At 36.9% G+C, this 16,907-nt stretch overlaps 1 protein-coding gene across 1 annotated transcript in view; it reads right to left on the bottom strand.

Moving 5' to 3' along the window:
• NIPBL (NIPBL, cohesin loading factor) overlaps positions 1-16,907 on the bottom strand; it is an 80,392-nt gene that overhangs the window by 51,695 nt on the left and 11,790 nt on the right. Inside the window, exons 6-8 of the mRNA XM_026035670.1 lie at positions 16,639-16,799; positions 13,252-13,345; positions 3,952-4,584 (exon numbers count right to left, since the gene is read on the bottom strand). Coding sequence (XP_025891455.1) covers positions 3,952-4,584; positions 13,252-13,345; positions 16,639-16,799 — 888 coding nt within the window. The remainder of the gene's footprint in view (positions 1-3,951; positions 4,585-13,251; positions 13,346-16,638; positions 16,800-16,907) is intronic.

Raw genomic sequence — 16,907 nt, forward strand, 5'->3', positions numbered from 1 at the left:
AAAAAAAAAAAAAAAAAAAAAAAAAAGAACAGGAACTCCCGGCAAGTTTCGGAAGTGCTACAGGATTTCCTGAACTTTCTTGGAAGAGTAAAGTTCAGACCATGAACAAGCAGGACTCCCCTCAGGAGAACAAACTACTTTCAAAACGTGAAACTTTGCCCGTTTCAGAAGCACCAAATAGTACATGAAATGCAACTACAACCTGTGATTAGAAGAAGAAAAAGAAGAAAGAAAAAGCCATGTAGTTTCACTGCCTCCCTAAAGAAATCAGGTCATCAACGTGTCCCAAGGTAGCTAGGCTGAGGAAGGTCAGCTCGCTCTTGATTGCTGTGGCCAAAACACGATCCGGTTTCATATGATCCCTCAGAATTCCCGCAAATCACCTGTAAAGCTCTTCACAGATAATCTGAGTCTTGATAAGCGATAGCTGGATCTCTCCCTGAAATTACATAGCTTTTTCAAAGAGAAGATATGATCTAATGGTGCCAACAGTGGCTCGATGAAAGCCACCGGGAGGTATCTGGGGTGGGTGACAGGGGGACCCGAAGACAAGAGGCTGTCACATTTCACAGACCTATTAGTTCTAGAAAAGCTTGGTACCAGTTGCTCTTATGTTCAAAACCTCCACTTACTCCTTTCATTAACAGATACAAACAAATTACTTGCAAAATTAATCAATACAAAATGACTTCCTCATTGGAAGCTAGGAAGAGGAGATGGCATCTTGTCCCTTCCACACAGAAGCAAAAGGTGAAATTGTAAGCCCTGTATCATGATGAGAAGATGATAAAATCCACCTAATAAAAGATTGCAAAAAACTCTTAAGGGATAGAATAAGAACAGAGCTCAGAGAAGTCTGGTGTCCATATATGTAAGCTTATRTAAAAGCTCTGCATTGGGAGATCTCTCCTCCTGCATCTCTGATAGACATCACAACAATTCTGCCGGCCTCGGCATCTGCCACTTTTGTGCTGGGAATTCTTCTCCTGGGAAGCCAAAGCAGGACAACCAGGTTCCAGAGAGAATGGCTGGTTTGTCTAAAGGAGGCATTTGTGCAAAACCCTGTTACTTCAAGCTCAGAAACAGAGATGCCTCCCACTTTGAGAAACCATTTGGTGGCAACTAAAACACTCTAACAGTTGTGTTAGAATTACAGGATTCTGTAGTTTACAAAGGCCAATCCCCATTTCCACCTTCCACAGGTTACAGAAGGACCTTAGCATTCCCACAGACAAGTGCAGCAACTGTAAGATTTTTGGTGAGAACCCCCTAGAAAAGCATCTCTGCCTCTCCTCCAGAATAAACACTTCCACCACACTGCTGGCTCCAAACCTTAGATGGAACATAACCTATGCATCCAAGGTCTGAACACCTGAACACACACACAGATTTCATATCTAAAAAAAACAAAAACAAAYAAACACAACAACAAAACCAGAAAACGCCACTAAACACCACTGAGCTTGCACCAGAAGCTGAGGAAGGACACTTCGACTCCAACTTGGGGAAGACAACAAAGGGTGCCCACGCAGAAGCTACCCTGCGAGTGCAGTGTGTAGCCCGACGCAGCAAGGACAAAAGGAGCCAAGTGCTCATGTGCTGATTTGAACATGTGCTAGAATCTAGAGACAGATCCCTCCTGGGATGCTTTGTAAGCACTGTGTCCAATAGCTCCAAAAACCAATCAAACACAAACACACCCTTGTGTTGCTCTCTCCACATTCTACTTAGAAGGAGTTACGAATCCAACTATTTTCTTAGCATATATTTCAACTTTAGATCACATCATGTCTTAAAAATGCACAATGCCGGCTTTACCATAAGCAGAGTAAGCAGCTTCTCAAAAATGAGTGACATGTAGGATACATTTTTAATGTTGGATATATTTCTAATGGATGTATTTCCATAGGAACGCGAGAAGAACTGCAATCCCACCAGACCAAAGGGCTGGAACAAGAACGATCACCGAGTAAAACTAGACTGTATCAACTGCTAAACATGGCACAGACTTGTGAGCAAAGGCAGAAGAGTTACCAAAAAATAAGAGACGTATTTCTCCAAGGTTTTCCAGGGAATCTCTCCTCAGAGTGCTAAAATCCTTCGACTCTGTTCTTATTCATGAAAGAAATCTTGGCAACTGAACAGTTAAGGGCTGCTCTTGCACGGAGACAACTTACCACCACTGAATAAATGGCAACCGTTTGTCCCAATAAGAGGCATCAACTCTGTCAATCCAGAGCAAGTGCAGGAGCTCACAGAAATCTGAGACCTGGCAGAGGATGGAGGCAGGAGCACGGCATAGGCTTTGGATCCGGATTTGGTACCGAGAGCGGGAAAGGGGAGAGATGACACGACACAGAAATCACTGCTATCCCAAAAGGAAACAAATCCCAGCTAGGAAAGGATGCTTGTGAACAAGACTCACAGCTGAAGTTCATGACTTTGTGAAAGCCAGAAGAAAAAAAAGAGGTGGGGGGAAGTAGTGTTTTAGTCTTGCTCCAACTCTAATTGTCTGAAGGCCGCTGTGAACACTGAAATTACACTGCATTTTTCTTGATGTTTCCTCAGCTAAAAGATCCTAGAGAACCTGCTCTAATAGAGGTGATATAAAAGTAGTTTTTGAAGAAACAAAGTATCAGGAGACAAACAACAAGTCTTTCACAATTCAATTGCAAATCAGTAAAAGAGAGCACGACAGCAAATCCCTCGGTGCATTACATCAGAAGACCAAGTGGCGATCTCTTTAGCGGTAAGCACTCATTTTCTCTATATATTAACAATTACGTATTCTGACAAGACTTAATTAAGTTATTGAATAAGAAATATCTCACAAGTGCATCTTTCTAGTACTTGCAATAACAGTCATATGCATGTACATGCGCACACACACACACACACTTTGTACATATATTTAAAATAGAAAATTTTCTTTAAATAACAAAAAAAAGTTCTGCTCTCTCTGGCTGGTTAAAAACACAAAGTGTAAATAAATTAAATCACATTCAGATGCCACCCAAGCACATTAAAACCTGATTATTTCCAACTATGATTGTCCAAAATGAGAAATTGCTGTTTGACTTCTGCAAGGTTTTCCTCAAAGTATCTAATAAATTAGAATTATCCAGGAAAATATTTTCTCTTGAAAGTTAAACACAATCTACAAAAAGCTTTTAAATACTTATGCTAACCTATTACTAGCAATTTTATAAGAAATTTTTCAAGATTTATTTTGGGGAGGAGGAGCTAAATACACTTCTGAGATTTAAATCAGTTAATAGCAAAATAAAATTAAAATAAAATAAGAAATTGGTCCATATTGATATACAATCTGAAACTTCTTTGCCTACATAACAATGGATATGAAGCCGAGAAAACTCGGAAGACTGTTAACAGAATAATATATATTACCARTATCTTTAAAAGAATGGACATAATTATGATTTAAAACCTTCATGTTAGGTTCAAATAGGGATAAGTATAGAAATAGGATAAAAAATTTAAACTCTTTTCTTAAATTACGCAATGTAGGCAGTTAATTAATAATTCTTTCAACTACCACAACTTATTACAAATTTGGACTAGGAAATGGCACCACTGAAATTCTACAACTATTAAAAATGATGCCAACCTCATTTAGTCTCAACGTTCTAAATAAGAGTAGTCAAAAAAAAAAGAAACATAAGAACTTCACTTTCATCTGTCTTAAGACCCCAAATAAAGAATACCAAATGTTAAAAATAAGCGTACGTGAGAGATTACAGTTCATTGCTGGAGGGGAATGGAGGGAGATGTGGTAAAAGAGCCTACGCTGATTAAACAGACTGGAACTATGTGACAACGACAAGAAGATTCTTTTTTTTTTTTTTTAAATATATATATATGGATTTTATATGCATATATATATATGTTTATATAATATATATAGTGTATACACACACACAATCCTTTTACCTTTATCTTGCACTTCTTTTGAAAACCGCTCCCTTTCAATAGCTGATTCACGTTCTATCCGCTCAATTTCAGCCAATGCATCCAATTCTACTTCATCATATGACGTTATAGTTCCTTGGTGCGCAACCTGGTGCTGTGTCTGTACCACAGGAGTTTGAGGTTGTTTTGCAGCAACTGAAGTGTTCTGTTGTAAAACAGGCACTTGTTGTGCCTGAAGGAAAGCTGTCTGTTCGTGCTGCGGCAAACACTGGGCAGCGTTTAGTGGGCGGGTAACATCCTGTGGAGTAACGGGTGTTTTAGAAGTCTGTCCTGGGTACTGCACATTAAAAGGAATATCACCCTCTGACACACTGCTGTTTTCCAAACCAGAAAGCATATCATCCTGCTGGTCCATATCCGAAGATCTTACACGAGAGAGTCTTAATGTAAGCTTAGTGGAGTCCTTGGAAGGAGAACTAATGATATCATACATTGCAGCTTTTTCAGTCTGGTCTTTTTCATCCTTGCCTAACTTCATTTTCTTTTGTTTCTTTTGCTTTCTTTCTGGAGAATCTAACAATATGTCTGGGGGCACATCTCTAGGTGATGAATAAGGTGGAGGCTGAGATTGTAGGATTAAAGGTGGTCTTGATCCTAGAATAATAATTCAGAAAAACTGAACAGTTATGTTGTTTCAAGTTTATATAAAAACACACTAAATATAACCTACATATTAAGGTGTATTTGCACATATATCTGTGTTCACAAAAGGCCTAAATAAGATTGGTAGGAAGCACATCATTCCCAGATCAAGATGTAACACAGAAAGTGACACTGGCTTTCCTAGAAATTTTAGCAGTCCACAGCATGTGGAGAAGGGATCATGTCAGAGAAGAAGGAACCAAAACACCCACCACCAAAAAACATAGTACCTGCAGGTGCAGAAGGTTGGCTATTAGAAACCAGTTAATGAAAGCAAGTTGACTAAGGAAAGAGAAAGGATAAAGATCCTTAGAAAGGTCCAGTGATGAAGATTTAATCATCAGCGTACAGTTACTGGCCATTCCAGGCTAATATTTATAAATTAAAAAAAGACAAACAAAATTTTTAGGGAGGGTTCCCTACCTAAAAAGGTATATGAAAAGATGCAATTAGAAAACATTAAACAAATGGATTGGCCTTATTAATTAAACAAAGAAATTAGCCTTTCTTTCCTCCTTAACGTCAATTCTGACAGATTTTTTTTTATTTTGATTCAATTTTAGGTAAATTGATTCCAACCTCCTCACCCATCATGATCTACAAAAATGCTAATTATGACAAATAATTAGTCTACCATTCCCCCACTTACCTCTCCCCTCTCCCAAATATACTTGTTTCCACTTCTAAATGTATTGATTGCAAACATTGAGTATATTTAGATCTTTTTTTTTTAAAAAAGGACATTTTACACTAAAAACATTCTCCATTCACAAATTTACAATTTCTGTCTCTCTGTTCTGACCAACTCCCCATATCTCTTGCCCAGAATAGGCTTCAGAAACAGGTAAGTTTTTCTACCTGTTCTGATAATAATTTTGAGCAATAACTTTTGGCTTACAATGGAATGATGGTGTGACAAAACAAAGGGAAACAAATGCTCCAGCCTGCTCCTGTTTCATTAAATCAAATATCTCTCTCCATTCATCCACTGGAGGACACYGATTTTCATGAAGCCGTCATTAAAACTACTTATACTCATTGCGTTTCAGGTCATCGTAGGTCAGTGCTTCTAACACCACCCAAAATTAACTGGAAGGGAAGGTGTATTTAGGTGAAAAACTGCCACTAAGCAGCTCTGTTTTGCAGCTGAATTTCTAGCTTATACTTTTGAGTTGTGCTATGGGCATCACTAAGCAATATACTGACCTGCAGGTGAAAGAATGGATATCTGCAGCAAAGCCTCAGTTGAGATGAAAGGTGTTCTTTTACCAATGACTGCTTTGCATAGACTCCTATCTTTTATTTTGTCTCTATTTCATTTCAAGAGATGCCCTAAAATCTCTAAATAAAGAGCAGGGTATAAAACTCATTTACCTTACCCAGCTCTTCTTCCTTGAATATCAATGACAGCTCTCTGCCCTGCGAATGACACCTGCAATGTTGGGAAGCCCTGTGGTTGCTCAACCTGATTCTCCATGTCCTTCCACGACTCTATTCCTTCCCCCACCTTATTTGAGCTGTTCTCCATCACTAGTGCTCAAGTCCTACAAAATCACTCAGCGCAAACACAGTTTTCTGTGTTCAGTTTCTCCAAAACAACTATTTGGAGTTTTCTTTCTCCAAATATTAAGGGAAGCTCAAAACTTTTTGGAGATCTTACAGATATCTCGCTCCTTTTCAGTTCAAATGAGTATTCCCACAGTTTCAATGCAATGTTTAGCTACTGTTATTCATAACTACAGTTTGAATGGCGGACACAGTTTTGATTCTCCCTTGCCCTAAGCTTCAACTATATAGGACAGCATCTTTCTCATTTGATGCCACTCTGTATTTGTAATGCTAAAAAAATAACACTGCAGCAGCAAAGCAGGTTGTTTTTATCTTTGGATAGACTTGAGGAGGTCAGAAGGATTTCAGTTCATTTCATTGAAAGTTCTGGGAATCCAGTACGTGAAGAAACAATAGCACAGTTTTCCTTACTGTAGGCAGCACTACGACTAGACTACTTAGGAACATCTTTCTCCTGAAGGAAACTTCTGAAGAGCATTCATGGCTGTGCCTGTAAGCTGCATCTTCAGAGGAGATGTTCTAGCAGCAAGTGCATGTATTTCTACGCTGCCTAACCATGGTTAAATCTGGAATGAAGCACGSTGAGTAGATTTGGGTCCTCTCTATGTCCGGTTTATTCTGAGCTACGTCTGACATCTCAGAGCTCTACCTAGGCTACAATACCTAGCTACTGAGGTGGAAAGGAATGGGAAAAGATGAGGTGTTCTGAACAGTTTGATTCTACTAGAGACATTTTAACAGTTTGAACACATACCACATGTAGTAAGTTGACTTAAAATATCATTATAAACCCAATTTTAGAATATTCTTTTAGAATAGAGACCTGGGCAGCTTTTGACTCTAGGTCTTGGGCTGCATTGCAACTCAAGAGAAAAACACCTGCACTTCTGTGGCTGACCTACAGTATAAGACTTCATAAACCCTCTTTTCATGCCAAGAGTACATAAAGCTTGTGCAAGAACATGAGACCTTCCACTGATCTGGTAAGGTCGCTGCATCACTACTGAGCAGCAAGCGCCCCGGTCATCCAGATAATGCCGAATGTCAATGGGCAGTGGGTAACATCACAGGAGTAAAAGCCCCTGTAAAGAACAGTATGGCCAGAAGCAACACGTCCATAGCCTTTCAGTAACAGTCTTCCTGGCCACCCATGATATTCCTGGGATTCGTTCTCTTTAATTATTAGTTTTCCTTGTAATTCCTAAGGATGGATAGCACTAGGGATTGAACAAATGTCATCAACTGTATTAGTAATATATAAATATCCTTTTTTCCCCTGTAATTCTGATCTGATCCTTTGAAGATCTTTTATAATGCAAGCTCTGCCAGTGACTGAGCCTTCTCAAAAACAAAGATTCAGTAACAATGTAGAAAGAAATGCATTCATTCGCACATTTAGACTCACCAGTAACTTCAGTAGCAAACGAACAGGCTTCTGTCCAAGAGATTATACACATCACTGACATCTAAACCTTGTATGTTCCTCTGTACACTTTTTTCACTATGCCACTGTATYACACCTCCTCATTTAACCATTCATGAGGCTTTCTCTGATGCTCTCAGAGCCTCTTCTGAGCAAAGACCACCTGCCTTTCAAAGCCAATGCACCAAACTCACCGACAGCCACATTCATTTCTGTAATGCACACACATACAGTAACAACCCAATCCATTAAAGTTAACAGCAATCTAAGGTTCAGGTATTTGAAAGAATTACTAGCTTTCCACTTGCACAACAACAAAGCAAAGAGAAAAAATACAGCCTACTCCAAGTAATATCAATTTTAAAAAAGAGAGGCTTTAAGGACTATGTTCTACATGAGGATTATTAGACTACATATGTGTGTAGTAAGGAAGGTCTTGAAGGGATGGTGAAAAGACAAGAACACACATACTGGAACTGCTTTTTGTCTGAGAGAGGTGAGACCCTTGATATAACTTAAACATTTGCAAACAGATCAGGTCCACTATTGTCAAAAGATTTAAAGAGACTGCAGTTGCAGATGGAAATTTCTCATATTTTTTATGATTTTAACATTGCCACATAAATGCTTTCTCAAAAATGGGATTCACTCTTGAATCCTTGGCTAAACCAAGCTCAGAACTGGTAATAACCAAGTAGATTCAAATAAGCAAAACACAATCTCTTGACAAGGGTGGTGAAGAAGTACCAAGAAAATTTTATATAAGTCTGYATGGTTTCAGCGCATAATGGAAGAACTACTTATTATTTAGAACAAATATCATCAAACAAAACTATTTTAATCTGGCAAGACAGTAGGATCAGTGGATTAAAGAGAATGGAGTGGTCTACCTGGACTTTAGCAAGGTTTTCTCTGTAATTTCCCACAAAAATGTTATTAACAAGCTGAGGAAATTTGGTCTAAGCAAAATGTAAAATTCAAGCAAAACCTATTCAAAGAGTACCACAGTAAAAATGGCTAACAATAGCAATGTAGCTTCCCAGCCTGACTGTATAAAAGTCATAAAAGAAAGAGCAATTTTATTAATCTGAAGATGTTATCAACTTTAGGTGTAAAATATTTGTGAAAGCCTGCAAGTGCTTTCAAGAATAGAACCTAAATTTACCATTCTTTTGACTATTTGAAAAAAACAGAAATAGTAATAGGTACCAGCTTTCTATTTTACCTCAGAAACACCGACTACAACTGCCAAGAAGACAAAACAACTCTACAGATAGAACGCTAAACATTTGTAACAGCTTGTGAACTGAATCTATGTTATTATAGCCAAAAGAGAAGCCAAATTTTCACATATAATAAAAATATCATACAAAGAGCTTTCCAACTACTCATCCTTCGAAGTTTTCAAATACAGCTGTATGTACAATAGCAGCAGCAAAACATCAAGAAAAAATGTGAATCAGTGCTGTTCAGAGGACTGGAGAAAAACACGGTAATTATTATTTTTATACGTAATTTATATTCATGTACACTTATATATAAAAGACCACTACATTGAAAGAAAAGAAAGAGAAGAAAATAAGAAGAATGTGAACTGTTTTTCCTTGCCCATTAGAAATAAGCCAAGAAATGTCAAGCCAGCCACAAGAAAAATAATTCAGACAAAGCACCAAGGTAAAAAACAAAAACAACAGAAACAAAAACCCACTTTCTAACTTTCTAGCTCTAGGAAATGAAAGCAGTTGCAAGGAAACAATAAGGAAGCTTTATTACTGCCCTTTTAAGAATAATTTAGACACAAGTTATTGGGAATGACAACAGTGCAGCTCATTCCACAACAAGATAAGAAGATGGGAAGATGACCAAGTCCTTTCCTGTTGCATCTTCTAAGAGGTTTGAATCTTACTCYGGAAATCTCCCAAATTTTGCTGAAGATGTGAAGGAATTATTACTTGTCTTGAATGAACGGACTACATTTTATTTTGTTTTCAGAGAGCATCATTTCGTTTAGAATGTCAACTTAAAATAASAAAAACAAAAAACAAAAACCAGCATAATATGCAATTAGAGGGAAAAGAAAAAAATGCATTTGGGAATTTCTTGGAACAGATTTTATTTGCTTTCTATACTCTCYTTCAATAGACTTCAAGGAAGAATCTCACTATTTTTTCCACAGCAACAAATGTCTAACCAAAAACTAAGCTTTGGCTGCTCTAGCTTGGTATTGTTGTATTCAGACGCATGCATGTGTAAAAAGAAGGGGGTCTGAAGAAAGAAACAAGGGCGGATGTTTATTTTGGCTTTGTCAGAAAACTTCTTTGGATAAATTTCTCACATCATTCTCTCAAAAGAGAAGGGGAGTGATAACAAATACTTGTCAGAATATCTAAGTTCTTAATAGAGATTTGAGAAGATTCCTAGTTCTCCTTGCCAGCAATGTGTACAAGAACCTCACCAGAGAAATCTTAGAGATCCATAAGAAAATAATCTAAGTCATTTGGAATAWAGTCATGCATCCACACTATTTTGGAAGATATCAGTCTCTACTGAAAATCTGCATATTTTAAAAATTATTACTATGTTAAATAACCTTGGAAAGGCATATTGAAATATTTCCTGTGAGAGAAAGATTAACAATTTCTGGAAGGAAAATAATTCAGTTCTGGAAGAAAGTCCAAAATGACTCAATTTAATAAGTTGCTGTTACTAATCTTTTCTGAAGTTTCACGGGGYGTTTAAGAAAGTCTTGGGAAGCAAAAAACTGCAAATATATAAGCTCTTCACTTCGGCAAGGGGTGGATGAAGAACTCTGTAGAAGGCTTCCCTTTATACAACACATCTTCAGAAGTTATCTTAAAAAAAGTGTTTTGTTAGATTCTAGAGTAGAAAGAGCAGAGTGAATGAATAAAGCACTTGGATGAATAATCTAGCTTGGCTAATAGACCTCACAAAATATCATATACAAAATTAACAGAAAGACAGAAAGAAAATAYTCCTTGATAATTCTCCAGAATTTATCCATCATAGCAGAACTGGTAGCAGATAATAGCAGCAATGCAGACACAAATCTGTTTTTAAGGCTAAAAATACAATATCTATATACAAAAAGAAGGGATATAAAACTCAGTCAAGAACTGCATTAAAACCTCAGCTGCTCTGGTATCTTTACTGGAGTAGCAGAGGAATTTTACTCTGTTGAATAAGAGACCAACCCAGCAAAAGAGCAAATGTAACTTCTCTCATCTCTCCAAATATTGTGTCGAATTGAAAACAAACTTTCTTTCCTCATTCAGATTCAGACATTCAGACAGCTATTGTTCAGTCTTAGAAAAATTAAAGCATTGCGTAATCACAAGTCCAAAAATCCCTGTTATTTCCATTTAAAAGTACAGAAGTGTAGACTGTACTCATATCTTCCATAATTGCCTCATTTCTATATAAATTAAGAAAGCATTAAAAAAATTAATACTCTAAGATCTTCTTCTGGAATCATGAACAACTGTCTAGTGCCATTCTTTTTGRCCTCTCAAGCAATGACCTCTTTTGTAATTTTCTTTACCAAAGTTTCCAGACTTGCCAGCCAAGCTTTAATGGGTTAATGGCAGCAGCGAAAAATAAAAACAAAAGAGCTTGGCCTCCCTACTTGCTCTTTGTTCATCACTGGAAAATCTGTCAGTGCAACCAACTATTTCCATTCCAAATTACAGGCCAAAAATTCACTCTCAGGGACCACAGATTCTAAGTAACATTTAAATTATGTGCACCTCTCAAATACAATTCTAAAAACAGAGATTAGAGGAAGTGAATGTCTGGCAAGATCTTACACCTTACATTTGCATCCTTCAGCATCTACAACTGGTTCTCTCAATTGAGGTTCATCAGGCTCCACTTTAAGAGGGCAAAATGCCAACATGAACAGTAACAGAGCATCAGCTTTGTGCTTTATCCACCAAGAGAAAAATAGATTGAACATTCTAACATACAATTTCATAAACGAAAAAGCTCCTCTTGCACTTTTTCAGCCTTTGTAATGCCACCTAGAAAGTATACCCGCAGCATGGATTCTGGGAGAACCAGCAGCAGCAATTTAACAAAGTAAGTTCTTCTGACCAGTAAGTATATCTGAGTGGAAGTAATTTAGATTTGCAATACTGTTGAGCTGACATACTCTGTAAACAGGGATTCTGTGACAATGCACCAAGTTAAAGAAACAAAAGACACACAGTCTTTGACATTTATACAAGTCCTATAAGCCTGCCATTTACATAAATCCAAGAGAACCTCCTAAAATACTAGTGTTGGCTGCATGCCATACAATTACTTCTCATGTTAGCTAACATCACTGCTTAATACAGTATATAGCTATAGGARAAGAATCAAAATAACCAGCCAGCAAACGCGTGATCACTGATGATCAGTTTGGAAGGGATCTCAGGAAGTCTCTAATTCAAACTCCTGCTCAAAGCCTGATGAACTGGGAGGCTACGCCCAGCTACAGAGTTTTATTCCTTTTGGTCTTGAAAACCTCCAAGCATGAAGACTACACAGATTCTCTGGGCAACCTCTTCTAAAGCTCAACTGTCCTAATACGTCCTATACTTCCTGAATTTTTCCTTACATCTAGTCAGAACACCTCTTGRTTCACTTCCTGGCTGTTGTCTCTTACCATCCCTCCATAAACTGCTGTGAAGGAAGAGCCTGACTCTATCTTCTTGATAACCCTCTCACAGATATGACAGGCTGCCCTGAGGTCCTGCTGCAAAGTCTTCTCCAGGCTGAACAAGCCCAGTGTCCTCCCCTGCTTTTGTGGGTGATCTTGCCACTTTCTGGCTCTCCCTCTCCACCTACACTGACCATCCAGAAAGATTTCATTTTATTCCACTGCTAAACAGAAGAAAGTACTGTTGCAGGTTAAAATAAATCTATATAGCTGTGTAAGTGCATAACTTCTGAAATCCTAAATTAACAAGAATATTTCCAAACCTCTATTTTGCTGTATTTCATGCACCTCAGTCATTGTTTTTTAGGAATAAAATTATAAATAGCAGCATGCATTCTAGACCTTAGCATAAAGAATTATTTTGAGCAGATTTTTATGTTATTTTATTACCTGTCAGYATGCCCTATTCCTTCTCTTCAGCTAAGGCTTTTAGGCTTCATTTATACTGGATATATTGTGTTCACTGAATTCATTTTAATTTCATGCGCTTGAAATTTCATCATTACAGTCAACTCAAGTGTTCCACGTTAAACACTTTGGAGTTGGTTAAGCATCCAATACTCGTAATGCTGCCTTTAAACCATTTATTATACAAAGCAACTGAAACTGTTTTTACAGTAAAATTTAGTTCTAATATGGGAAAGGATTTACAATCCTTCTGTCCTCCATGAATTAGAGCTTTGTTTTGGAGTAATGTTAGTCGGTTTAGGATATTCAAAAGCTTTTGAAACAGGGCTCAAAATAATTTTGTAACTGAATGTCTGATGACATAGTAGGACATACTCAAGTCCTAAAAGGATACAGAAGATATTGTACAGAATATAGTCAATAAAACTAACTAAAAACCTCTTTAAACRATCTTTTATAGCTGGGAAAAATGCATTGGTAGATACAACTGCTAGACTACCTTTAGGGGTTCCATCACTTCCAGCTGGAGAGCAGACTGACTGTGGTGACCTCAAGGAAAAGGATGCAGCATTCCTTATGGAAGGATCACCATCCTAGAACAACAATAATAAAARTTAGTACTATGAACAGGAACACTTATAAAGTAAGCGTGCAATTAGGGCACATATTGAGAAGACTGAACAGACTAAAAAAATCTTTTTTTTTTTTTTTTATAAAGGATGACAAATATTATAAATACATTTATCAAATCTGTAGTTGTAATTTTAATACTGTATACAAATTTAAGTGCTTGCCCAAACACAGCAAAAGATTTTTTTTGTTGTTGTTGTTTTGGAATAGGACAACCTGCTTCAAAGAGGACCTTCATCATAACAGAATATTGACTGCAAAGTAAGGCAGGTCACGCTTAATCTCTATGAACGCAACTGTGATATTTGTTTTCCACAATATCTTAAACTGATCTATGTAAACCACTCTTCAATTGCCTTTTAACGCTCTGCACGTTTTTTATTGCTCTAATAGAGCCCTCTGCTGGTCAAGAGTAAACTTAATCACAGTCAAGGACCTTACTGGTTTATAAATTTTATAAAACACTATTTCCCTTTTTTGGCTTTTTTTAAAGTAGTGTCTAGGTTGAAATGAGTATTTTCAAAAAGAACAAAGTAATTCTTAACATTTATGAAAAGCCAATTTCAGTGAGCATTGACAAATCACAAAAACTCTATCCTTCCAAAGAGCAAAGTTACACCAACAAAGTTTGAATTACAGGATGTCTCCAAAGAAGCGCRAATTATTTACTTCCTACTTCCTTCTCAGTCTTGATTATTACAATACCTCATATTCTAACGTGCCTTTTACTGAGCTATGTGTTCACACAGTTCAKTCCTATAACATTTTCACATTTCCTTCCCCCTTATCTTTCAGCCCGAATGTTTGCTTATGGCCCAAAAGATTCAAAGCAAAGAACTGAGGCAACTTCAACTGCACGTTGCAGAAGACATTCTCAAAGAGCAGCTTAGGTTTTCCTGTGCTTCTACAAGAAGTCAGTATCGGCAGAGCCAGACTGGTGTTTCAAGGAAGCAGCAGCCTGCTTTGTGTGTGAAGCAGCCCTCCACACACACAACATCCCAAATACAGAAAGAATTCAGCCTAGCAATTTTTTTGGCTGAGTTGTGTTCTTTATGATGGGAGAGGTGCTACAGCCAYGGCTGCCAGGGACAAGGGCAGAGGCGCTACCTTCCAACAGGGCAGCCAAGCTGTGCTGCACACACCACATTCCTACTGCAGCTGCAACGCCTGAGAAATTTACTGTTTCCCTGGTTCAGGGTTGGATCAAGAGCTGAAATGCAAGTCAAAAAGTGTGAAAAGTATGCATATGTCTTTCAAAATAAGAGGAAAAATCTTTAAGTTGAGGGTATGTGGAGTGCTCCTTCAAGCACATATGCTGATTCTATAAAAAACTTATGCTGTAAATAAGCAATATCCTGTAACTATTCACAACTTTGACACACTGTTTTTAAAGCAGTAAAATCCTAAGATTGAGAAAAGTGCTAAGGAACAAATAAAGAAGACGTTATGATGTAATAAACCACATCTATAACTGCAAATGTATCAAATGTTACACTGCTTCTGATACAATTGCAACATTATGAGTAATTGATTATTGTTCACATGTATATGCAAAACTTGAATTAATCCAAATCCTTGAAACCATTTTCTGCATAACAAAAATCAGACGCAAAATGAGTAACTATAATAGAACATAAACATAAAACATTTACATAAATATTGCCACTAAGAAACTGCAGAGGGATAAAACTCGAGTGCCTCAGAAAAGACATTCTTTCTAAATGTTTGCTTCACTTATATTTTAGACATCTGCTTCTAACTCACATGAAGTTTATTATGTCCTACCTCCCTAATTCATATACTTGAAAATCTAAATACAAAATGAATCAAATGTACCTTTTATTACTTGTTTATCTTAGTATTTCTCTATGGCAGAGAACAATGACAATATGTTTTATGTTTTTGTAGTCTGTCACCTCCGAGTGAGTTTCAGCTATAAATCCTCACGAAGCAGGAAGCTGTTGCATGGTTTGGACCACCAAATATTGAAATTTTCCTAATATCAAAAATCTCCAAATTTCTCCAAAAATCTTAACAAAGCCACGTCTAAAAAAGATTCTCTTTGTATACTTAATGCCAAAAGCAGTTTCCTATTTGCAAGGATTTTCATCACCAAAGCGGAGACTTCTAACAACAACCAACGACTCTGAGTTAAAATATTCCTTCATTATACAACAAATTCATTTGAAATACTATGTTTAATTAACCTTTTTTGATACAAGACCCAGACTAATTAAAAACAAGAGTAATGAAACGACGACACTCTTAGATCTATTGTATTAAGGGGTTTAAGGAAGCTAGTCTTAATAAACATGTTTGTTGATTGCAACTCTTATGTTGTACAGAATAACCTCATGTAAGCTAAAAGAATATACTTTAAAGAAAGAACAAAAAAAAGAAAAAAAAAGGACAAAGTTTTGCTCCAAAAATTATTGTAGGCATCACTGTGATCACATTATTCAAAGAGACTAAAGCCAAACAAAAAAAAAAAAAAAAAGAGAAATTCAAGGGCTCTCCACCTAAAAGCTGTCAAGAGATTTGTTGGGAAGAATTTCAACAAGCTGTTTCCACAGGATGAGATACTCATCCTGTGGAAGAAAAAACCATCACTAGCTTAGGAAAGAATTTTGGAGAAGTTTGGAGCATCATTTTTTTTCCCCTTTGGAAATTAGCACTCTAGACTTCAGCATGCATTTTTCCCATGTTAATTGAAATTAATGATACCTGGAGAAACCTCGTTAGAAGAAACGAGGCCATAAAGCACAAGAAGAAGAAGGGCCCATAAGAACTCTTGCCTTAGACCAGACCAATTCACTCTCCAACAGATTATTCAGGTATTTCAAGTCCAAATGAAAATTACAAAGACCCTCAAGTGAGGCAAGTTAACTATTACTCATTTAGCTTTGAGTACTGTTCACATCAACTTATTACTACGATAACTGTAGCAATGTTAAATAATTGTTTTTGTTTCTTGTAATAATGATAATTTGCATCTCAGAATAAATAGTGAGATTTTTCACTTTCTATGATTTCCATAGAATGGATGTTATAAGTGGTTTCAAAAGAAAGAAAAAGACAGGCCGCAGAGTAAAAAAAAAATCACGTACTAAGGTTAAATGCTTTAGGGTACATGTGCAAATATGCTATATACTTCCAGGACTCTTATGCATCATGAGCAACTTACTAAAATATCTGAGTTTTTAGACAGCTAAACGCATATTTGCTTTATCGTAATAAACCAATTTAGGCAACATACATCACTGCTTAGTCTGTGCACCATCTGTAGGTAGTCTTCATTTGAGCCATGTCTAGAATTATCAGCGTGATGATTAGCTGAATTGCCAGACAACTGACTTGAAACTTTATTTTCATGGAGGTTTCTCATCCCACCTGAGACAATGGGACTGGATACTGAAGCTGAAATAAGAAAAATATAAATAATTATATTAAYACACACATGCACATTCCAACTCCAAAAGGTCTTTCAGAAAACAGGTTAATAGCAGATATTACTGAGATGGCCAT

The sequence above is a fragment of the Nothoprocta perdicaria genome, unplaced genomic scaffold, assembly GCF_003342845.1.
Source record: "Nothoprocta perdicaria isolate Ctin4 unplaced genomic scaffold, notPer1 scaffold_1, whole genome shotgun sequence".
In the NCBI taxonomy this organism is placed as follows: domain Eukaryota; kingdom Metazoa; phylum Chordata; class Aves; order Tinamiformes; family Tinamidae; genus Nothoprocta; species Nothoprocta perdicaria.